The 26,598-nt window shown below is 33.7% G+C and overlaps 1 protein-coding gene, 1 long non-coding RNA gene and 1 pseudogene across 2 annotated transcripts; 2 read left to right on the forward strand and 1 right to left on the reverse strand.

The window, feature by feature from the left end:
- Positions 1-10,338: 10,338 nt before the first annotated feature.
- LOC148764995 (uncharacterized) lies at positions 10,339-12,349 on the reverse strand. The gene is made up of 5 exons (XM_088813854.1): positions 12,209-12,349; positions 11,511-11,916; positions 11,346-11,398; positions 10,784-11,244; positions 10,339-10,674 (listed from the first exon to the last, which is right to left on the reverse strand). Exons 4-5 carry the CDS (start codon positions 11,204-11,206, stop codon positions 10,597-10,599), a joined length of 501 nt encoding a protein of 166 aa, XP_088669980.1. The 5' UTR covers positions 11,207-11,244; positions 11,346-11,398; positions 11,511-11,916; positions 12,209-12,349; the 3' UTR covers positions 10,339-10,596.
- A 75-nt stretch (positions 12,350-12,424) lies between these two features.
- On the forward strand, positions 12,425-13,026 carry LOC105964299 (CBL-interacting serine/threonine-protein kinase 11 pseudogene; annotated as a pseudogene).
- Positions 13,027-14,010: 984 nt separating this feature from the next.
- On the forward strand, positions 14,011-15,503 carry LOC148764996 (uncharacterized). Its single transcript, XR_016029765.1, has 2 exons — positions 14,011-14,122; positions 14,414-15,503. It is a non-coding gene; the product is annotated as an uncharacterized LOC148764996 (long non-coding RNA).
- Positions 15,504-26,598: the final 11,095 nt, after the last annotated feature.

The following is a 26,598-nucleotide window of genomic DNA, read 5'->3' on the forward strand; positions in this document are numbered from 1 at the left end:
TGTTACTACACGTGACTATAGTTATCTACAATTATCTATAGTTATATAAGTGGCATAATTAAGTCTGGAGTACTGTAGCATGAATGCAACTTCACGTGGCACTTCTCTGCGCCTTATTATTTGCATCTCATAATGTTATACAAAGCAAAACCGGTGACAAAAAAAATCAAGTTAAAGAGCTAGCAAAATGGAACATGCGAGTTAGATTACATGAAAAATACAAAAAAACATGATTTTTTTTTTTTTTTTTTTTTTTGATAAATTTATTGTACTGTAATCGACTACAAATGACTATAGTATACTACAAGTTCTATAGTCATGTATAGTTATATGTATCCATGACTATACATGACTACATATATGACTGTATATGACTACATATAATTGTATATTCACCTGACCCAAATCGCCCATCTAAGTAACCATTACTGATTAAGTTTCTACTACAGACAAACAGAGCTCTCACACTTGAGGCATTTCGGATCATCTTCAAATAAATACAAAAAATAAAAGACATGATTTATAAAAAAAAATGAACATAAGAATCAAACAAAATAAAAAATCAAATTAATCCAAACAAAAAGATTTTAATATTAATTGTTCACAGATCTTAAAAAACATAGTAGATCTGATTTTTTTTTATATAACAAAATAGTAGATCTGATTTGAGCCTCCCTCAACCAAAGAAAGCGAAGAAACTAGAACAATAACGTAGAAAAAAATTCATCAAACGGAAGTAGAAAGAGATTTAAAACGAATTTAAAACAATCAAACCTTCATCCATCATGTTTTTGGCATCATCGAGTCTATTTGATTTGGACCGGTGATTCAAGGTGGCGATTGACGTCGAGCACGCGAAAAGAATACAAGTTAAAGAGCAAAATGGAACATGCGAGTTAGATTACAACTATACAAGGCTCAAGCTCGAGCTCGAGCTCGACGAGCCTATAATTTTGAGCTCGAGCTCGAGCTCGTATACCAAACGAGCCGAGCTCACAACCAAATTTTCATTCAATTAGAACAGTAATATTATTCTTTTTTATTTATTATTAATAATATCCATTATTATATATAATTAATATGTATTAAAAAATATAAAAAAAGGTACAGCTCGCGAGCCGGCTTGCGAGCTAACGCACAACTGAAATGAAGCTCGAACTCGGCTCGTCGAAAAGCTCGGGCTCGTTAGCTCAAGCTCGATTTTTCGAGCTCAAGTACGAGCTTTTTTTGAGCAAGCTCCGGAAGCTCGCGAGCCGACTCGACTCATTTACACCCCTAGTTCAACTCAAACTACGAAGCATATATATATATATATATATATATATATATATATATATATATATATATATATATATATATATATATATATATATATATATATATATATATATATATATATATATATATAAGAGAGAGAGAGAGAGAGAGAGAGAGAGAGAGAGAGAGAGTAGGGCTTCCTTGTATGTATTTATATTAGCACACAGTACACACACTAAAGGACCACACTAGAGGGTAAAACATGTATTTCAATTTGTCCAGTGGGTCTGTCAAATTAAGGTTAGAATTTAGGTTTTTCGATTAGAAAAGAAAAATTCATAGAACATATCCCAATATATTTTCAAAACTAGGGGGTATCCCTCATTTCCCCTTATATTATAGCCGATAAGGCAACAGGTAGGAAATACAAAATATTCTCTCAGAAAAACCGAATTATTATTATTATTATTATTATTATTATTATTATTATTATTATTATTATTATTATTATTATTATTATTATTATTATTATTATTATTATTATTATTATTATTATTATTTATTATTATTATTATTATTATTATTATTATTATTATTATTTATTATTATTATTATTATTATTATTATTATTATTTATTTTTATTATTTTTTTTTAAATTCATTTTTTTCGTTTTTTTAACTATTTTTCTCTATCAGGTATATTAATCGACTATGAAGCATATTAAATCGACTATGATGAATTATAGTCGATTAAGGAACCGACTACTAAAAATAACAAATCACGTCTACAAAAATGCAAATTCAATCATATTTTACAAAAACAAATAATATACAAATATTATAATTGATTTATGATGTGCCTAATTGGGTTTTAACCCAAAAAGCCCATGAGACTCATTCAAAGGAAAAGCCCAACACAAAGGCACTTAATTAAGAACTTCAAAAGAAACTATGGGAAGAAATCTAATGTTTTTGTCCCACATTGGTTACGCACTATTTAGGCAATTAAATAACATTAATTGTTTATATTGTGATAGTTTTCTCACTTGAGCGTCGGAGGACTATCGTCGGGCCACCCCCGGCGTGTCACCTAGTGTTTTTAACTGTTTTGTAGGTTAACGAGTGGAGCGATCCCTTCGACTACCTCGGACACGTGGCAAGGACTCTCGGCATTCCCGATATTGGGCTTGAAGATTGCCGGACTTAGGAGACTTGTGGGCTTCAAGATCATTGGGCTGACCCAACATTTTGGAGTAGCATCAATTTATACAATTGAAAACTAATAAACAAAAAATCCAAAAAAAAAAAAAAAAAATTGGAGTCAAGGAAGCATATTAATCGACTATGATGTGAAACATAGTCGATTAAAATTTTGCTACTAAAAATACAAATCACAACCGCGAAAATATGCAAAATGAACTATATATTACAAAAACAAAAAATATACAAACATTATAAATGATTTATACAATTGGAATCAATGAACTAAAAATACAAAAAAAAATTAAAAAAAAAAAAAAAAAAAAATACAAAAAAATTGGAGAAGATCCACCTTAATCGACTACCAGAGCATAGTCGAGTATTAAACTATTGAACATGTACATAGTCGATTAAGAGGTCCAGTCTGCGCGAATTTCTCTACACGCGTTGTCCTCCGCCCGATGAACCAAAAAACCTAAATCTGCCTCCCCATCGTCACCACACCGTCGCACCACTCAATTCAACCAATCCTTAACAATAATAAAATAAATAATTCATACAAAAAATCACAAATTAACATTTCAATGTCCACACAAACAAATACCTTCATCAACAATTTCCGTTGATTCTTCTCCGACGATGAGTGCTTCGTCTTCTTTCTCAACAGCATGTTTCTCTTTTTCTTCCTCCACACGCCGACGGGGTGGAACAGGCTGTTGAGAAAGAAGAGTGTTTCTCCTCCACACGCTGACGACGAGTGCTTCCTGTTCTTTCTTTCTCCATCTTCCGGCAGCGGCGGGGAGAAGATTGCCAGAGAAAACCGAGAAAAAAAAAGAGAAGAAAACAAAGGAGAGAAAACAGAGAAGAGAGAAAAGCTGGAAACGTGAAAGAGGCGGAATGAAAAATTAAAAATATGATTATGGTGTTGAAAGAGTACAATAGACAATTATGGATAGTTTTAGAATTATGAAATTATCACATGGGTGGAATATTAGCTAAGGGGATTTTATCTAATTATTTTTGGGAGGTTTCCTTAAAATTTTCCGATTTATGTATGAGTCTTTTTCTTATTTTTATTAAGATTGGGTTTCCGTGTTTCGTAATTACTAATTAGAGTTTGCATCTAATTACGTTTCCTTCCTTTTTTTTTTATTATATATATTGACCGTATAATAAGTCCAACATATATATATTTATACTAGTGTAGAGCACCGCGCAATGCGCGGTGCCGGGTGCCTCGGGTGAATACAAAAACTTATCGTATTATGTATTTTCGATATACTTTCATAAATCGATTTTTAGGCTGCCTTTTTTTTTATCTTTTTTTTACGATTAGGTAAAATTTGGGTGGAGCGGCAGGGAAGATGGAGTAAGTATAGGGGTGATTCTGCAATTTTCAAAACTGTGTCGGACGGGAGGTGGATTTGTTGCCTTAAATATCAACAAATCGATCAAATTTTACGATTTACGATTTATGAAAACTTTAAAGGTATTATATTATTTATGATAAACTTGTGATAATAAATGTGGCGAATATTTTGGATATTGAAAGAGAGATCCACTTTGGGGTCAAATTTGTAATTAGGGTGGAGCGGCTAGGAATATGGAGTAAGCATAGGGGTGATTCTTCAATCTTCCCAACTGTTTCAGCCAGGGATGTGGATTTTCGGAAATTACAACTTGATTTCCACTTGGGGTGCATTTCCGGTTTAAAGACTTTAAAATGGTATATAATATAGGGACCAAAATAGTAATTATAACATGTTTGTTATAAATAATATAATAAATTATTGTTTTCTTAAATCGTAAATCGTAAAATTCGATCGTTTTGTCGATATTTAAGATTTATTTTAACATATGAATCGACTTAGGTATGAATAATTGAATCGTAAGATTTTAATTGTAAATCAAAAGATTTTAAACTCGGTATTGCGAATTTTCATAAATGAGTCACACGCGATTATAGTCGAGGAGTCGAAGCATACTGTGTTGGTGGCAGATATTTCGGATATTGCAAGAGAGATCCACTTTGGTGTTAAATTTGCAATTTGGGTGGAACGGCTTGGAAGATGGAGTAAGTATAGAGGTGATTCTGCAATTTTTAAAATTGTTTCAGACAGTGAAGTGGATTTCCAGAAATTACTAATTGACCCCCACCTGTGGTGCATTTCTTGTTTAAAGACCAAAAAAAATGTATGTAATATAGGGGCTAAAAATCAGAAAATTTAATCGATTAGTTTATATTTAAGATTTATTTTAACATTTGAAGCGACATAGATATGAATGAATTGAATCGTACGACTTGAATCGTAAACCATAAGATTTTATGCTCGGTATTGCGAATTTTCGTAAATGAGTCACGCACGAGTATAGCTAGGAGGATTAGAAGCAAACTGCGTTGGTGGCGGATATTTCGGATATTGCAAGAGAGATCCACTTTGGGGTTAAATTTGCAATTTGGGCGGAGCGGCTGGGAATATGGAGTAAGTATATGGGTGATTCTGCAATTTTCAAAACTGTTTCGGCCAGGGAGGTGGATTTACAGAAATTACAAATTGACCCCAACTTGGGGTGGATTTCTTGTTTAAGGACCAAATTAAAAAAAAATGTATGTAATACATAGGGACCAAAAATCGTAAAATTTGATCGATTAGTTGATATTTAAGATTTATTTTAACATTTGAATCGGCATAGATAAGCATGAATTGAATCATAAATCATAAGATTGTATGCTCGTTATTGCGAATTTTCGTAAATGTGGCGGATATTTTGGATATTGAAAGAGAGATCCACTCTTTGGGGTCAAATTTGCAATTTGGGTGGAGCAGCTAGGGAGATGGAGTAAGTATAGGGTTGATTGTGCAATCTTCACAACTGTTTCATCAAGGGAGGTGGATTTTCGGAAATTACAAATTGACCTCCACTTAGGGGCATTTCCGGTTGAAAGACCGATATTAAAAATGGTATATAATATATGGACCAAATCTGTAATTATAACATGTTTATTATATATAATATAATAAATTAAAGTTTTCTTCAATTGTAAATTGTACAATTTGATCGTTTTGTCGATATTTAAGATTTATTTAATATTTGAATCGACTTAGGTATGAATAAATTGAATCGTAAGATTTGAATCGTAAATCATAAGATTCTAAACTCGGGAATGCGAATTTTCGTAAATGAGTCACACACGATTATAGCTGAGGAGGACTTGAAACATATTGCGTTGGTGGCGGATATTTAAGATATTGCAAGAGAGATCCACGTTGGGGTTAAATATGCAATTTGGGTGGAGAGGCTGGGAGGATGGAGTAAGTATAGCGGTGATTCTGTAATTTTAAAAAATGTTTCGGCCAGGGAGGTGGATTTCCAAAAATTACAAATTGACTCTGGTTTGAGGACCAAAATTAAAAATAGGTATAATAATATAGGGACCAAAAATCGTAAAATTTGATCGATTTGTTGATATTAAAGATGTATTTTAACATTTGAATCAACATAGATATGAATGAATTGAATCGTAAGATTTGAATCGTAAATCATACGATTTTATGCTCGGTATTGCGAATTTTCATAAATGTGGCGGATATTTTGGATATTGAAAGAGCGATCCACTTTGGGGTCAAATTTCCAATTTGGTTGGAGCGGTTAGGAAGATTGAGTAAGTATAGGGGTGATTATGCGATTTTCATAACTGCTTCAGCTAGGGAGGTGGATTTTCGGAAATTACCAATTAACCTCCACTTGGGGGCATTTTCGGTTTTAGGAACAAAACTAAAAATGGGATATAATATAGGGACCAAAGTAGTAATTATAACACGTTAATTATATATAATATAATAAATTATTGTTTTCTTAAATCGGAAATCGTAAAATTTGATCATTTTGTCGATATTTAAGATTTATTTTAACATTTGAATCGACTTAAGTATGAATAATTGAATCGTAAGATTTGAATCGTAAATCACAAGATTTTAAACTCGGTATTGCGAATTTGCGTAAATGAGTCACCCGCGATTATAGTTGAGGAGTCGAAGCATATTGCGTTGGTGGCAGATATTTCGGATATTGCAAGAGAGATCCACTTTGGTGTTAAATTTGCTATTTGGGTGAAACGACTGGGAAAATGGAATAAGTATAGCGGTGATTCTGCAATTTCCAAAACTGTTTCAGTCAAGGAAGTAGATTTCCAGAAATTACAAATTGACCCCCACTTGGGGTGCATTTCTTGTTTAAGGACACAAATTTAAAAAAAAAATTGTATGTAATATATGGACCAAAAATAGTAAAATTTGATCAATTTGTTGATTGTTAAGATTTATTTGAACATTTGAATCGACATAGATATGAATGAATTGAATCTTAAGATTTGAATCGTAAATCATAAGATTGTATGCTCGTTATTGCGAATTTTAGTAGATGTGACGGATATTTTGGATAGTGAAAGAGAGATCCACTCTTTGGAGTCAAATATGCAATTTGGGTGTAGGGGTTAGGAAGATGGAGTAAGTATAGGGTTGATTCTGCAATCTTCACAACTATTTCAGCCAGGGAGGTGGATTTTCGGAAATTACAAATTAACCTCCACTTGGGGGCATTTCCGGTTTAAGGACCAAAATTATAAATGGAATATAATATAGGGATCAAATATGTAATTATCGCAAGTTTATTATAAATGATATAATATATTAAAATTTTCTTAAATTGTAATTCGTAAAATCTGATCATTTTGTTGATATTTAAAATTTATTTTAACTTTTGAATCGACTTAAGTATGAACAGACTGAATCGTAAGATTTGAATCGTAAATCATAAGATTTTAAACTCGGTATTGCGGATTTTTGTAAATGAGTCACACACGATTATAACTGAGGAGGAGTCGAAGCATACTTCGTTGGTGGCGGATATTGCAAGAGAGATCCAATTTGGGGTCAAATTTGCAATTTGGGTAGTGCGGCTGGGAAGATGGAGTAAGTATATAAGTGATTCCGCAATTTTCTAAATTGTTTCAGCGAGGGAGGTGGACTTCCAAAAATTACAAATTGACCCCCACTTGGGGTTCATTTTTGGTTTAAGGATCAAAATTAAAAAAAAAAAGTTTTAATAATATAGGGACCAAAAATCGTAAAATTTGATCAATTTGTTGATAGTTAAGATTTATTTGAACATTTGAATCGACATAGATATGAATGAATTGAATCGTAAATCATAAGATTGTATGCTCGTTATTGCGAATTTTAGTAAATGTGACGGATATTTTGGATAGTGAAAGAGAGATCCACTCTTTGGAGTCAAATATGCAATTTGGGTGTAGCGGTTAGGAAGATGGAGTAAGTATAGGGTTGATTCTGCAATCTTCACAACTATTTCAGCAAGGGAGGTGGATTTTCGGAAATTACAAGTTAACCTCCACTTGGGGAGCATTTCCGGTTTAAGGACCAAAATTATAAATAGTATATAATATAGGGATCAAAACTGTAATCATCACAAGTTTATTAAAATTAATATAATAAATTAAAGTTTTCTTATATCTTAAATCGTAATTTGATCGTTTTGTTGATATTTAAGATTTATTTTAACTTTTGAATCGACTTGGGTATGAAGGGATTGAATCGTAAGATTTGAATCGTAAATCATAATATTTTAAACTCAGTATTGCGAAATTTCGTAAATGAGTCACAAGCGATTATAGCTGAGGAGGAGTAGAAACATACTGCCTTGGTGGCGGATATTTCGGATATTGCAAGAGAGTTCTACTTAGGGGTTAAATTTGCAATTTAGGTGGAGCGGCTGCGAAGATGGAGTAAGTATATGGGTGATTCTGCAATTTTCAAAATTGTTTCAGCCAGGAAGGTGGATTTCCAAAAATTACAAATTGACCCCCACTTGGGGTGCATTTCTTTTTTACGGACCAAATTTTAAAAAAAATGTTTAATAATATAGGGACCAAAAATCGTAAAATTTGATCGATTTGTTGATATTTAAGATTTATTTTAACATTTTAATCGACATAGATATGATTGAATTGAATCGTAAGATTTGAATCGTAAATCATAGGATTTTATGCTCGTTGTTGCAAATTTTCGTAAATGTGGCGCATATTTTGGATAGTGAAAGAAAGATCCACTTTGGGTCCAAATTTGTAATTTAGGTGGAGCGGAAGATGGAGTAAGTATAGGGTGATTCTGCAGTCTTCACAACTATTTAAGCCAGGGAGGTGGATTTTCGGAAATTACAAATTAACCTCCACTTGGGGGCATTTCTGGTTTAAGGACAAAAATTAAAAAAATGTATATAATATAGGGACCAAAACTGTAATTATCATAAAAATAATATAATAAATTAAAGTTTTCTTAAATCGTAAATCGTAAACTTTGATCGTTTTGTTGATATTTAAAATTTATTTTAACATTTGAATCGACTTAGGTATGGACAAATTGAATCATAAGATTTGGATTGTAAATCATAAGATTTTAAACACGGTATTGCGAATTTGCATAAATGAGTCACACGCGATTATAGCGGAGGAGTAGAAGCATACTGCGTTGGTGGCAGATATTTCGGATATTGCAAGAGAGATCAGCTTTGGGGATAAATTTGCAATCGGGCTGGAGCGGCTGATAAGATGAAGTAAATATAGAGGTGTTACAATCAGGGAGGTGGAATTCCAAAAATTACAAATCGACCCCCACTTGGGGTGCATTTATAGTTTAAGGACCAGAATTAAAAAAAAAATATAATAATATGGGGACCAAAAATTGTAGAATTTAATCGATTTGTTGATATTTAAGATTTATTTTAACATTTGAATCAACATAGATATGAATGAATTGAATCGTAAGATTTGAATCGTAAACCATACGATTTTATGCTCGATGTTGCGAATTTCATAAATGTGGCGGATATTTTGGATATTGAAAGAGAGATCTACTTTGAGGTCAAATTTGCAATTTGGGTGGAGCGGTCAGGAAGATTGAGTAACTATAGGGGTGATTATGCATTTTTCAGAACTGCTTCAGCTAGGGAGGTGGATTTTCGGAAATTACAAATTGATCTCCACTTGGGGGCATTTCCGGTTTTAGGACTAAAACTAAAAATGGTATATAATATAGGGACCATTAGTAGTAATTATAACACATTAATTATAAATAATATAATAAATTATTGTTTTCTTAAATCGTAAATCGTAAAATTTGATCGTTTTGTCGATATTTAAGATTTATTTTAACATTTGAATTGACTTAGGTATGAATAATTGAATCGTAAGATTTGAATCGTAAATCATAAGATTTTAAACTCGGTGTTGCGAATTTTCGTAAATGAGTCATGCGCAATTATAGTTGAGTCGAAGCATATGCGTTGGTGGTTGATATTTCGAATATTACAAGAGAGATCTACTTTGGTGTTAAATTTGCTATTTGGGTGGAATGGATGGGAAGATGGAGTAAGTATTGCGGCAATTCTGCAATTTTCAAAACTGTTTCAGTGGATTACCAGAAATTACAAATTGACCCCCATTTGGTGTGCATTTCTTGTTTAAGGATCAAATCTGTAATTTTTCAAACTGTTACTCGGAAACAGTACAAACCTAAAAACAATGTTACTCGGAAACAGTACAAACCTAAAAACAGAACTTAAACGTACGCCACGAACATGATAGACGATTCAAAAAATTATGCGACATACAATCAAATTATTGGTTTCAATTTTACCAAGAGGTATGAAATACGAGAAAGATCGGATTACAAGTGTCGACATACATAAAGCTGTGAATACCTTCAAGGTTTAATTTGTATATTTTCCTTAGAGCAACACTAACGAGCAATCATGCAAAATGAGTCATCAAATATCTATATTAATATTCGCATTGATAAAGGGTGTTCCTAATTGCATCACTCTGTAAAAAAATTATATGCAACACCAGTAAAACATTTACAGAGCACACAAATCAATCTTGCACACTGTTTTACTCAAAGAGGTATACAGTTTTCTTGCTACCTCAGCTTATGACAGAGTGGGCAAACTTCAAGAACCCAAAATCAGAAATCAGAATGGGACAATAGTAAATGCAATTAATTATCAAGAACACTATAGTATTTTTTTTTTTTACAAACGAAACACAAACCATAAATTCAGCTACAGAGGTTTGCTGCACATTTGCTTGTTTGGCACACGCCTCAATTTTCTAAGTTGTAGTTGCCTCATCGCTTTCCCCTGCCTCAACAATGCATGATCTTAAAATAAGGAAAAAATCACCAAAACAGAGGTAAACAAAAACAGAGGAGTCGAGGTAAACGAAATATGAGATAAAATAGATTTTTACCTGGTAAATAGGTCTGCACATGCCACCTGTTGTTGGAGGAAGATCGGTGACCATCTTGCCATTATCCAGAAAACCTCTCGAAGTGGTGAATATAGGTAAATCTGGCCTAGAAGATTCCAAGGCATCCCTCATCGACAAATGCTCTTCTCTTGAAGCATCTATCGGTCTAATTGATGGTACATGAGGCAGTTGACCAATAGAATTCATGGGGTTGTCAGAAAATCCACCAGAATATTTCTGAAGTCTTTCGGGGGATCTCGTTTTCGCTGCATTTGAATTCCAAGAAGCATAAGAATTTTTAATCGTTGAACCTATCGGTTGTGTTTCAGCAGCCCTTCTAGAAGGTGGTGTAGCTCTTGATGCGTTGTCGTGTAGTTCCATCTTTTTACGCCTCTCGTTTTCGAGCTCTATATGCTTTGACATTCTCTTGCGTATTAGTTTCAGGCGAAGATATCTTCAATCTACAGCAATAAAGTTTAAATACACCATGAAATTTATTGATTAAAAAGAGACGAAAAAAGCTAACACGAGAGAGCATCTATTTTACGAAATTAACTATTACCATCTAAACGGCTGTTGTACCCGTAGCTCCGTGCACTCACACCCACTGTCATTCTGAATCAACAAATCATAAAAAAAAAATTTGCTAATTTCCACTTATACAAATGCACAAGCTAGAAAGTAAATTGAAATCAAATACCAGTAGAAAGGTGAAAGCAACAATCACCCTTTGGCATTGCAAAATCGACGATCATCACTGCTCCGAAAAGACTCCGACGACGGTCTTTTGCTTCCGGATAGCACCAAAGCATTCCGGCGAACTCCATTAGAATCTCTCGACGAATCCTTCACCACCTTCTGCGCATCACGAAAAATGCAAACACAGGCTATAAACAGCCTTAAAGAAAGAACAACCCAAAATTCTGCATTGATGATCTACCATCTGCCACTACGGAGAGCGAATAAACAACCGTCAGTATGATTACTTTAATTTTACATTCGAAAAGACGAAAGTAGATGAAAACTTGCCAAGCAGTCCTCCCTCACACCAAATTTGGTTTGAATAAAGTTGGAGTGTAGCCGTGTAGGTAAGCAATTGCCAGTAACAGCCGGTCGAGCAAATTCAATAATTTCTGCATCGATTAACAATAAGAGGTAACTAAGCAAGCATATTTACCAATTAAATATCTGGACGAGGAGAGCTAAAGACAAAAAAATATGCTGAAATGTCCTACGAAAAGAAATTCAATTTATATATGCTGATCAACATACGCCTTTATACATTTGAACAATTCAATAAGAGTCAAAACCGTTAACAATAAAGAAAATTTACTTCTTTGTTCAATGAAGGCAAGATATGAATGAAAAACAACGAACAAAAATATTGTTATTGATAAAAGTAGGCAGAAGTTTGAAACTTGTTACCCGATATTTTCTCAAGCAAGACTAAATAGTGGTCCGATATCCATTCATACTCTTTCTCCCCCACTTACTGCAATGTCGCACACAATTCATCCCCCGCCCAACTATTATTAGCTGTAGAATAGAACCTTACAACCAATCCCTTTTCTAAAACCTAATCTTCACCACAAAAAAAAAATCGAAATTTGTTTTTTCCGGTCTCTGAATTATTGCGCACTGATGCCGGGAAACGACGAGTTTTCGGTTTCCGGTCCCTCGTCGCCGCCGTCTTCTGCCGCAAACATGGCTTTATCGGCGGAGAATGCGTTGTTCAGAAAGTACGAGATCGGGAAGCTTCTAGGCTGCGGCGCGTTCGCGAAAGCGTACCACGCTATAGGGATATTTCCAACGGCCGGAGCGTCGACGTGAAAGTGGTGAGCAAGAGCAAGCTCAACAACAATGTTAATCTAATGGTGCACATCAAACGCGAGATTTCGACCATGAGCCGGCTGCGCCACCCTTACATCGTCAAATTGTTCGAGGTTCTCGCAACCAGGACGAAGATTTATTTCGTTCTGGAATTCGTCAAGGGCGGCGAGCTGTTCGCGAAGGTGGTCAAGGGCCGGTTCAGCGTGGATCTCAGTCGGAAGTACTTCCAGCAGCTGATCTCCAAGTACTTCCAGCAGCTGATCTCCGCCGTCAGCTACTGCCACCTCCGCGGCATCTCCCACCGCGATTTGAAGCCGGAGAATCTTCTCCTGGATGAGAACGGAAATCTGAAGGTCTTCGATTTCAGTCTGAGCGCGTTTACCAACCACGTCCAACAAAGCTCCACATATTAAAATTCTGAAATTCTAACAAACAGACATATAGTCTATAGATGCAGATTCATGATCAACCACAAATTTCTGTAAACAAATCAAATATAACATATATAAGTAAACAAACTTAAATAACATTCATGTTTATCATCAATCATATGTTTATAAATTCATGGATTGGTACCTCAACAAAGGGGTAAAGGGTGAGCGATCTCCGAAGAGAGATGGGGCAGGGGCAGGGGCAGGGGAAAAGAAAGTTGCAGCCTCATATGTATGGTTGGAAGAGGGCCGTCGAAATCAATGAAAGCGGCGGTCAGCAGCGGTGGCGGTGCGGCGGCAGAAGGAGGAGAAGAGAAAGGGGAAAAAGAACGAGATTCAAATAGAGAGGAATTGCAGCGAGAAATGGAGAGGAAGAGGGATTTGGTAAAGAGGTAAAATTTGTGCAAGCCATATCCACATGTGGTGCTGTCATCTCAAAAGCAGCAATTCAGGAGATAAGAAGTACACGCAGCAGACGATGGGGGAACCTCGGAACTTGTTGGAGGATAGAAGCAAAGGATAAAGGAATAATGTGATGATTGTAGCCATGGAGATTCCCTCGCCGTCAATAATTGTAGGCGGCCCAAAGACAAAGGAAAACGAAAGCATAAAATAAAAGAAAAGAAATCAAGGATTGGGACCCACCAAGGCGGCGACGGCGGCGGCGGTTACGGCGGAGGCAACGGCGGTGGTCAACAATGGTTGGCCAGATTTGAGGTCATGCTTCTAAACGTCGTCGTTCCGCAAGAAGCAGAATATAAGAAAAGGTGAAAGAAAAATAAATTCAAGCACGCAGGTCGTGGTCGAGCAGCTTGAGAAATAAAGGAAAAAGAAAAGAATTGTAACACGTGATTGGACCGACAGATTGAAACGACGCAGTTTTATCATTAAATGGCCAAAAAAAAGTGGAAAAGAAAAGGCAGTAAAGAAAAAGGGCTTATCCCTATATATATATACTTAATATATATATATATATATATATATATATATATGCACATTCGCATCTTTCTATTGTCATTCAAATTTATCCTCAAATCTCTCTCTCTTTTTCGTTGCACTGCTGTTTCGAAGGAATTCTGTAAGCCCCTCAATTTTTTTATTCTTTTTTTTTTTGTTTATTTGTTAAATTTTTGTTTGACGATGTGGATACTTAAATAGACGTACGTGTATGTATTGATTCATCAAACAAATTCTGAATACTTTACTATAAACCTCTCTACCTTGGCAATTTATTAATTTATCTAGATTTGCATGTTATTAATAGTTTGAAGAGAAAAGAAGATGTATTATTAATTGAATTCGGGATTTGTTGTTCTCCTTCTACTTTTACCTTGTCTATTTAAAAACTCATGAATCTTTATAATAGCAGCCAATTCATTTACTATGGAAACCAAGGGCATAAACGGGGCGAGCGAAACTCCTTTGCTTATGATAACTCATGGGAAGTCGGTGGAAAAACATTTAATCTACAATCCTTCGGAGAAACGGAGTTGCACGTTAGGTAGTTTTCCGGTCTTGGACGGCAAGAAGGTACTCGGTTCTTCTTATGGATGGTTGATTTTAGTGGAACTCGTTGATGATAATGATTATGGTGATTGTTGTCTTTTCAATCCAATAACCAATGTATCTTGACCAAACCGCCCACGGAACCTGATTGTCACATTTTGTTCAATGGTTTGGAGCAATCTTTTTGCAAGATTGGAGACGAAGAATATGTGACACGGACACTAGAACAACAAGAGGAACAAGAACAAGATAATGGTCGTGTTGGTTTTGATAATCTAGAAGCGATTGTATCTTTTCAAGGTACTACTTACGGCTACATGGATCCGGATAAATTTGTTACTATCCACTTTGTGGGTAACACTATGAAGTTTATCGAGCTACCAATGATAGAGCCTTGGATTATTCCTCATTCGTCACGTTTATATGAAATATGGTTGATTGAGTCAACACAATCTTGTGGAGGTGAGCTCTTGATGGTTCAAAAAATATACCCTTTCGTAAATGATTCTTACGAGGGAATGAACTTTGCTGTTTTTCGGATTGATACAAATCCAATGAAGTGCATTGAGTTACAAAACATTGGCAATCGGACAATTTTTGTTAGTCTAAATGGTGCTGGATATTGTTGTCCTTCTATAGGAACAAAACCAAATTCCATTTACTATACAAACGAAGATGATAGGAATCTCGACAAGAATCTCGACAGGGAACTCCATATCTTTGATTTGGAAGATAGAAGCACGAAATCGATATTGCCGTCCAGTAATGTTGCAGCTAACAAGTCAATAATGACCTCTTGGATCCAACATGAAATTTTCCACAGTCCCTAATATTTTTAGGGTTTCTTTCGAGTATTTGAATAATGCAGTAGTACGATTTAGACTAGTTTCTTTAGTTTGTTTTGTTATGGTTTTATTCTAGTCCTTCAAGAAATACTACATAATCTTATTTAATGATCGGTTTATTTAATTTCGGTTCATGCCTACAATGCAACTTTCTTTAGGTGTTTGATTATTAAGGAACGCTATTTCTCCTGTTAAGTAAAAAAAGAGAAGGAACGCTAGTAATTATTTAGATATGGTTTAATAAGTTAATTGATTAAAATTTATGTTATGAAAAAATAAATATTAATCTTATATATGTATAATATATAAAAGTTAAATTTCAACCTCAATTGATTGACATTTGGCAATTTCATTATGTGATATGTCCTCAATTTCGTTCTATGTAGACATTTCATTGATTAAAATAATTCATAAACAAAATGTCATCAATTCATTTTATCCACATATTTGATATTACTTCATAGAGATTTGTTTTAATTGGAGTTGGTGGGTCTTTTGTACTAATAATTCGTTTTGTGCACTATTAGAAGGAAATATTAATTAATTATGGAGGTTTTAGGAATCTATTTTTGTTGAATTACCGTGTCATTTAATTTCCATGCAAGTTAACATTATAAATCAAATAAAATATTTTGTTACTATTGATATTTGATACTACCAAAAATTTACCTAAATTCCGATATGTCATACATAAAATCCATTTCACTATGTTCTTGACTTTCAAAAGAATTCGGTGTCATGGTGATGAGTTAGTCTATTTATAATTTAATTGTATTCTTTGTTTTAGGGCTATTTAAATATGGAATATAGGAATTTGTTAAAACTTTCCAAATCGATTATATTTATTTGGTTTTTATTTCAACTTTTTTTGTTAACAAAAGTAAAACAAAACTATCGATATAAATCTTATATAAAAAATGAAGATATTTTAACCTATAGCTTATAACCTAAACCTAAACCTGGGGCAAATTTGTCAACTCAAAATTTGGCATATTTTTGTTTCCCTTCCGGTTGCTCTTTTCTTTGCGTTCCTTTTTTGTTGGGATGATTAGTGAACTGAAAACCCCCAATTCATTTACTTATATTAAGGCATATATAATCTCATTTTCATTATTAGTGATAGCACCCTTAATTATTTAATTAAATTAATATTAATACAATTAAGTGTTTTACCTATATTATCCTTAATTACCAAATCTTATATTTACAAACCCTAGCCACATTGTCTGCAACAAACCGCCGTTCTCTAATCCCCATCACCTTTTCTTTTCTTCTCTGGACCTGAAATTCAGTAGTATCGGTTGCGACGGCGGCGGCGGTGAAGGTGACGAAGGCGGCACTACATCTCAACAACGACGAGGAAGACCCCCTTATCTTCTTTCTCGAATTGGGAATTCGACGGCGGCGGAGGCGGGGGGCAAGTAGAGGACGAAGCCGGCACCATAACTCGACAACGACAAGGCGACACCGCCAAATCTAGGACGGACAGCGGCCTTTCCGGTCTCCCCTCTTCCTTTCCGAGGGATGAGCAGACCTGCTGGTATTTTTTTTCTTTTTTTTTGTTCTTCAATTTTTGGAAGCATTCCTGCAATCCTCGTCGGAAGACCGCCTCCACCACCGGTATAATGGAATAGATTGACCTCGAGGAGGTATTGTTTGGGAGGCTCGTTTGTTGAAATTGTGTTCGTGTTACTCAAAAAGATATAGTTGTTTTCATTACGGTTATAGTTGGTTTCAATAATAGTCGTTTTGTTGGAGTTTTGGTGTGTTTTTTTTGCTTTTGTTTTTGTTGATTTCAATAATTCTTAGTTGATTCAATATAGTTGTTTTCGCACAACAATATTGTTGTTTTCATTACTTTTTAGTTGGTTTGAATAAATAGTTGATTTAAAAAATAGTAGTTGGAGATGTTTTGATTAAATAATTAGTTAATTTTACAATGGAAATAATATAATATATAATTAATTTAATAAATTTGTGAAACTAATGTATCATTGTTTTAATACCAATTGTTTTAACAATAGTTATTTTTAATAATAGTTGTTTTATTGGCATATAGTTGTTTTAACTGAAAACTAAAAAAATATACAAAAAGAATATTTACAGAAAAAAATTAATTTTTTTTTAAATTATTATTTTTTAAAGAAGAAATAAATAAATAAACGAAAATTAAAATTAAAAGATAAAAAATTAAAAAATACATCAAACCAGTCCAGTGGATAATGTGTAGTGAATAGTGGGAGGGTAAATTTAAGAATAAAAAAAGGATGTGTCTCTCACTAATAAAGGATGGGGCTTGCTATTATCAGTGCGGTTTTTACCACTCGCAGTGCAAAATAATTCTTTTTTTTTCTTTTCCAAATCTTATCCAAACCTCCTCTCAAACACTCTCAACCTTTAATTTTTGAAATTCTTCAAATCCAATAATTTTTCGACAAATATCAGTTTGAGCACAAGTATTATCAACACGAATGAAAACGGCTTCGATTTTGAGGTGAAAATACACGTTTTTTGTTCATTTCCAACATTTTTAGACATTTCGTGTTATTTCACACGAAATCTATTCTTTCATTTCGTGTAATACTATACGAAATATGTCTTAAAATCGTTTTGTTGTTTGTTTCGTAGGTTTTGGTACGAATTTTACATTTAATTACGTTTTATGACAATTTCGTAGTAATTACCTACGAAATTAAAGTTCTTATTTCGTATGTTTTTACACGAAATTGTAGCTTACATTTCGTGTTGTTTCATACGAAATCCCTTAAATATTGTCTTTTAATTTCAAATATTTATGCAGGAACTAAGAGAACAATCTCACGATCATAGTCACTTCTTTGAACGTGGTATTGTGTGTGATAGTAGAGAAGCGTTAATTATGTGGGCAAAAGAGACAGCAATTAGTTATAATCATCGACTGATTAATCATTGTAAAACATAAAAATATCATGTTTAACGTGTGCAAGATATCAATTTAGACGACACGTACTATTGAAGAAACGTTCTTGTCCGCTCAGGTTAATTGGCAAAAAATCAACGGATGATGGATTATGGCGATTGAGTGTGAGTAATGGTAATCATAACCATCTGCCGTGTATTTGAAAGTTTAACTTATGTTTACATTTGTATTTTTTTTTAGTTTTGCATTTTAATGTTTAATTTATGTTTTGGAATATTTAAATTTGTAATGTTGTGTTTTGCATTTTTATGTTTAACCTATGATTAAATTTGTAAGGTTGTTTTGGAATGTTTAAATATGTACTTTAATTGCTTCATTTGTACGTAGTTTCTAAATTCAAATCATAAAACTAGTAAATTAAAATACAAAAAACTAGTAAATTAAATAGTTCGTAATAATAATAAAAAAAATTAGTAAAATAATTAGTTCCTAATAATAATAAAAAAAATATTAAATTAAATAGTTCCTAACAATAATAAAAATATCAAACAAATTGCATAGTCCTAATAATAATAAAAAAAACTTTAAAATTAAACAGTTCATAAAAATACATAACTGGCAAAAAAATCTATAAACTACCGCCTCGCTCTCCTCGCGGGCTGCACCTCATGATCGTCGTCGTCGTCGTCGATGCCAATATATCGGGCGACGGGCTGCATAATATCTCCAAGGTCGGCACGTAGATCGGCAAACTGCTACATCCAGTCCTGTCCAGTGCTCCTGGTGATCGAGTACAATGCAGGTACTATGTGGTTATAGGCCGGCTGATGTGGTGGCCTCACATTCTCTCGATGCAGTTGAGCCGGGCCTACGTCGGGGTTGGTGATCTTCAGATGAGTCCGATAGGTGTACCATTATGCCGTCTTGTATACGTTGGCACAAATGGAATGAGCCTGGACCATGTCCCACATACCACCCGGAAATGGGTAGTTGACTTTGTACATTGCACCTCATTTGGGACCGCGTAAACATGACTCCATCGATGGAATCAAGCCGCGTGGAATATCCTGAACCCATCCGAACTGTCGGACGCACCGATCAGGCATATACAGCTCTACGACCCACATGTACTAGATCGTACCATGATACAACGTACGAGGGATACTCTCGTGTATATCCCGACCATACGGTAGCCACTCGACCTAAACAGAAAAAAATATAAATACATAAATCAAAAAATTCATATTTAAACAAACTAAAATGACATAAAATCGCAAAATGCATATTTAAAAAAACTACAATTACATAAAATCGAAAAATTCCATATTTAAAAAAAATATAAACACATAAATCGAAAAATTTATATTTAAAAAAAATATAAATAAATAAATATAAAAAACTTATATCATCCATTGTCATATTGTCGAGTAAACCTCAAATATGCTCGAGCGTGCCCGCTTTTGGCGGCGCGTTCCACCTCTTGCATCTAGGCTGAAACTCACGGTACCGCTCGCTCTCCTCCGGCGACTGGAATCTCGGGAAATACTCGTATATCCAGCACTGCAATATTTTATTTAAAGATATTTAGTGAAATAAACAATAGAGAATATATAAATTTAAAAACATTATGAAAAAAATAAATACAAAAAATATATTAAAATTTACCTGAAGAAGGGTGGTGCAACCCGCCAAGCTCCTCGACTGTGCTCGACTGCATATACCCAGCTCCATGTATAGGTTGGCCAAACAGGCCGAACCCCACGAATATGTGCCGACCTGATCAAGTACTGAATCCTCGAGCACGTGCATATACCACGCCTTCACCCGGTCACATGTCTTGTCGGGGAAGAGAAACACCAGATATATCTGAACTCGGCGTCTCATGGGCGTGTCGGGCATCAACAACTGTCCATGTATCATCCTCCATGTGGGGTCCCCATGCTTCCATGACTCGTCAATCTCCTCAAAATCGAGGTTTAATATCTCGGACAGTAAATACACGCAGTTTGTCCGCTCGATGGTCTCGTGGTACCTAGGCGCGACCACCCGTCCCTCCACATTGGCACCTAGAATCATCCGGACATCGTGGAGAGTGATAGTCATCTCTCCCCATGGCATATGGAAGCTGTTCGTCTCCGGCTACCACCGCTCCACGAATGCAAACAACAGCGGACCATCTATGCGCGGTAGGAAACAACGGGCTAAGGGATACAAACCGGTCATCCGCAGTATATGCTTGTCTGCAGTGACATCTATATCTAACTAGTCCAGGGCATCTCCTATCTTCTCGTAGTTGAAATGGTTCAGGGAGTTGATACGGGACTCCACTCATCCAACCGGATGTTCCTGCAATCATTTATTTAGAAAACGTATTAGTTAATCAACTATAAAAACATTTTAATATAAGATACAAAAATTATAATATTAAAATTAAAACAAGTAATTAACTTACTTCTGCCCTCCAAATATATGCCGCTACGTGCGACTTGAAACTCGGTATCAAAGACGGATCCCGCGGGCCACCGGGAAATGGATCATCTAGCACATACGGATTGACTCTAGTATGACTTCGACCACCACGAGCTTCACGACCCCCTGTTCGGCCTCCACGACTTCCACGAGCTACAACCTCTGTCTAGTGAATGAGATCCGCCGCATCCTCCTCCTCCTCCATAGCATGGGAAGACTCGACATCGGGATGTGCAACCGATGATCTGGCTTTACCAGCTCTCTCAGCCTCTCACCTACGTCATGTAGACATAGTCATGCGCTCGCGCTCGCACTCGCGCTCTTGATGCTCGGCCTCATCACAAACTGCTCGCATAATTGCCTTTCATTTGCCTTTGTCTGCCATCTGTTAAATAAGACACTATTAACGCCAATCTAAATAATAATAAATAAAACAAATCTTAAAATAAAATAAAAAACTGAAATTTTGCAATAATTTCGTGGGGAAAAAATACGAAATTAATGCCTTATATTTCGTGTTTTTGTTCACGAAATACAAGCATTAATTTCGTATTTTTTTCCATGAAATTATTGCATAATGCCAGAAACACACAATTTTCGTGCATAGTACCTACGAAAGTAAAGGAATAGAAGAACCTTCGACTAGTTTTCACCGGATTAGTGTGTTAGTTTCCTTGGTGTGATTAAAAGTCCAAAATTTCTCCCAGCGTGTTTTCACACGGCCGCGCGAGAATCAATACAATTCTCACACGGCCGCGCGAGAATCGCCGAAACTTTATGCCCAAATTCTACAGTTGGCACGGCCGCGCCAAAAATAGGCTAAATCTCGCGCGGCCGCGCCAAGCCATTTTTCAACTTCAAATTGTTTTCTTCCGCTTTTGCGTTATTGACTTTTTTTCGCTCGTAACCCCAGGTGAGATACCCTTCATGTATGTCTAATATCTATACAACGTTTATTGAATATTACTATAATTAACGTATATATATGATTTTGTTTCTTGTCTGTGAAAGAGAGAGTCTTTATTTGGGTCATGTTGTCTGGTAATAGAATATAATATCATTATAGTTGGATAAATTATTGTCTCTCACACCAAACACCAAACACCATCTCAGGCAGGGCTGGCTCATGCATATAGGCAGGTTGGGCCTTTGCCTAGGGGCCCCACCAAGTAATTGTTTATTATATATTATTATTATTTATGTTATATATATATATATATATATATATATATATATATATATATATATATATATATATATATATATATATATATATATATATATATAATAAATTGAAAGGGGTTGTGAATTGTGATAAAAGAAAATGGGGCCTCACTCCATTTAGTATTTCAAAGTCCACATTGGACTTATCCCACGTAAGAAAAAAAAGGAATAATTGATGAAACATAGCCTTTTTCACATTATCTCGCTAAATTAATGACTGTAAATTTAAATATGAAGCCTTAAAAATCAAATCTCGAAATTTTCTGATTTTCTCTTGTGCTAGCCTTCTTGTTCTATGAGTTTTTTTAGTTTCTATATTTTCTATTATTTGAAAATATTAATTCGAAGCTATATATCAAATAAATTGCTAAAATGATTTTTTTTTTCTTTCTGTTTATTGCAGGTGATTATTGGGTGAATAAAGTTTCTATTACGTTGACTTTCAACTTGCTATTTACCATGTTCTACCATTTTTGGTCATTGCTCATAATTTTTTCATATATTATGTCGAGTGGATAAAATATTTGTTTGGATCTAAAAACAAAAAAAAATAGAATAAGATAGTGAATCTCAAAGAGTTGTAGAAAAATCAATACATTTTCATCTATTAAAACACGAAAAATAAATTTTAAATAAATCTCTTTTGAAAAATAAAGGTCCCCGTTTTGTTATTTCGCCTAGGGCCCCCAATAACCGAGAGTCGGCCCTGATCTCAGGTCCCACTCCTGAAGCTTATTCACCTGTCTCTAACGTAGATGCCAAGAAATGCCTCCTTTCTGCATGACATACTTGTACTTTCTCTTGACAGAACTTGAACTGCGCTAGTGGTAGTACGTTAGTCAATGCATCACAAGGATCGATTGTCATATGTCCCAATCTTGTCCACTTTTACTTGTCTCTCTTCTCTACGCATATCTTTCTATCTATCTTTCACTCTACGCATATTTCTCTCTATCTCTCTCTCACACACACGTACACATGTATCTCTCTCTCCCCTACTCTTTCCTTTTTTATTTTTTATTGTACTTTTAATTTCTTTCTACATTTTTCTAATTGATTTGGTTTAACAAACAGTAAACGTCAAACAAAAAAAAAAATTTGGAAACGCATATTTAATGTCACAAAATTATTGTAATATGGTATTTACTTGTTATATTTTTAGTATGATTTCATCAGAGACATTTATTTGCATATTTGTTTGATATTATTTTTGAATGCTCAAATATTTTATCCACCAAATAATTTTGTTTCCAAGTTGTAACATCAAAAATGCAAATTGCATGCGACAACAACAAAATGTTAAATACAATTTACAACAACAAGTTACAATCAGCAATAATAATCTACAATTTGCAACAGTAAGTTACAATCTACAATTTGGAACTGTTTGTTCTATTTCTTATCCCGTTAGTGCTCCGATTGCAGGTTCAGTTGTTATTGTCTTCCCCTTATTTTTCCGTTCTTGGATAATGACTCTTTCTGTTTTTTTACTTGTTCAACGTTCAATAAAAAAGGGAAAAAAAATAATGATTTTAAGTTACGAACAACTAATGTAAACTAAGAACTGCAAACTCGAATAGCAAAATGTAAACTCAGAATAACAAAATGCAAACTCAAACTAGCAACAATCAAACCTTTAATCTCAAGAAATTCATAGTGCACATTCAAAATACAATTTGTTATATTTGTTCTTGTTTTTTTTTTTTTTTTTTTTTGATGAATATTTGTTCTTGTTTTTACCAGTTTGTTATTTGCAATTTTTGTTCAACTTACATTTTATTTTCATTCAAAAGGCGGTATTTTGAAAATTAATAAATATGAAAAACATTCCAGCATTCTCAAAAGAAACAATAAAAAAATAAATGCAAACGAAAATTTTGGGGTAAAAGGTTATGCATACCATTTTTTTAAACCATGGTTGGCTGCAAACTCAATATAGCAAAATGCAAACTTAGAATAACAAAATGCAAACTCAAACTAGCAATAATCAAACCTTTAATCTAAAGAAATTCAATGTGCAAGTTTTAAAATATAGTTTGTTATTATTATTAGTTTGTTATTTTACCAGTTTGCTATTTTCATTTTCTGCAACTTGTATTTTAATTTATTTTCCATTCGAATTGCTGCATTTTGAAAGTTAATGAACATAAAAAAAATCAGCATTCTCAAAAGAACAATAAAAAACTAAATGCAAACCTGAATATTGGGATTAAAGGTTATGCACACTAAATCTTATTTTTTTTAAAACTATGGTTGCCTAATATTTTGAGATTATAGGTTCTACAAACCAAATTTTTCAAAATATAATTTTTTTTTTGTTTGGCCCTATTATTTTTCAGTAAATGCACATCCTTTAATCCATACCTAAATGTAAACCACAATTAAATGCAAACTAGAATTTTCAATAAATGGTTTTTTTTTTTTTTTTTTTTTTTTTGGAATCCACATCCTTTTTGCAAGTGAAAAAAAACACATAAATGCAATCTTCATGCTACAAAAGAAAATACAAAAAAATAGACTTTAGTCTTTAGAACTAAAAGTTTTAGACTTCAACTAAATATAAAATAAAATATTTCATTCCTTAGGTTACCTAAATTCAATAGACTACATAAAATATCCAAAATCTGGAGACTTCAAAGAGACGAAAATTCAAAATCGAAATAGCAAAATGCAGACTCATAAATAGCAAAATGCAAATTCAGAAATTTATACCTGATTTTGGGGATTCAAAGTCATCATCCTCTAAAAAAATGGTTAAAAATCCGAATAATCAAACTAACACAATATCAATATTAATATGTTCCTGTAGTTTAATACGAGTGTTGCTTACCGAAACTAATACGTATTTCAGCCATTGTAGAAAACGCAAACAACAAAAGATGTCTTCAAACAAAAAACAATCTCGAAATAGAAAAAAAAAACAATCAATATGGTTTCACGAACCAAACAACAAACGGAAATTTGAAAACTGGAAATGATTGAAGGACTCCTCTACCAGTGACAAACGTGATGACTTTTTTCTAGGGTTTGGTATTGCTGAAATAGGTTTTTCGGATGGGAAAATTTCAGAGTTGGGGATACGTCAGATTTGGGAGTTAGGCCATTAATTTCATATTTTTTGGGAGATAAAAATATGGGATTAAAAGTTCCACAAAGTGGAATATTAATTGGGAATTTTTGTTTCCATATATTATTAGGGGTGTTTTTGACACATTATAAATAATTAATTAGCTGGAAAATGGAAATTATTAGATGGATTTATATACGTATAATCTCTTATAGAAGGACATATAGCAAATTGCCCCAATCTAAATTAGCGGGATATGCATAGTTACATATTTTAAAGGGTTAAATACAGTTTACACCCCTAATGTATACCCTCTGTAACACTTACCCCCTTAAGCTCAATTCAATTTGTATTTTAAATCCTAATACCTTAAAATTTTATTTTTTTTTATTTAAAATAATAACTAAAAGAATAATTAAACTATACAACTAAAAATATCGGTTGAAAAATGCAATGTTTTAACATTTAAAAATATTATCTTGTAAAGTTTGTTACATATTTAATAAATAACATCTAATTGTTATTGGACAAATTAATCAAAAATATTCATATCGATAAATTTTAAGAAATCAACACATAAGTAATAGTAATCTTAAGTATTTAAATTTATTTTAGTTCATTAATTTCTTAAAATATATTTTCATTAATTACTATACAATAAGAACTATTTTTTTTTTATAATTTAATTTTCGTTACTTTTCAAATTTTATAATCCAATAATTATTAGATTGTTATTGTTTATTATGTTTTAATTTTAAAATATAAAATATTTGATATTGAAGGAGGTAAATATTACAAATGATATTTTAGGGGGTGAGTGTTACGTAGACTATACATCAAGGGTGCAAAATGTATTAAACCCTATTTTAAAATTGATTTTTCGTAACTACAAATTGTGATAATTTATGTATTCTGCAATTCAGGAGGGATTATCTCAAATATGAAATTTAAAATTGGCTTTGTCATCCAGCCCAACTTTGGGCTTCGCAAATACAATTTGCGATGTTGTCATCCAGCCCGACTTTGGGCTTAGTTTAATAAAGATAAACACTCAACGCCTCAACGTGAATACTCTCAAGGAAAGGCAATTTTAAATAACACTATTTGTCATTACGTACGAGCCGAGCCGAGCTGGCGGCGCGCGCGTGTGGGCACGATTTGAAACACATAACATGTAGGCCTTTTCTCTCAAACAAAGTTGAATGCCCAAAGGGCGTAACCCTTTGTCCCAACATTTAGATATATATACAGCTCAATACTTCTCTATTTTTCCAATGTGGGATAACTCAAAATCCCACTTTCCTTATATTTTGGACTAGTAATTTTTCATTCACCACAAAATTGGTTTTATATTAATCTAATCCAAAATTGATTAATATAATCAATTAGACCATACAATAACATTGATAAAAAATTGTTCATGACTCAATTTTTAACCAATTTTTCCCAACAATCCCCCACATGAATGAAAACGAGGGCGTCGATTCTCTCTAGAGTTCCCACGAATAGTATTGCATCGAGATAGGTAGCATATAGCTTTGAAC

This window comes from Erythranthe guttata, chromosome 14, assembly GCF_056151865.1.
Source record: "Erythranthe guttata isolate IM_541 chromosome 14, IM_541, whole genome shotgun sequence".
Taxonomy (NCBI): Eukaryota; Viridiplantae; Streptophyta; class Magnoliopsida; order Lamiales; family Phrymaceae; genus Erythranthe; species Erythranthe guttata.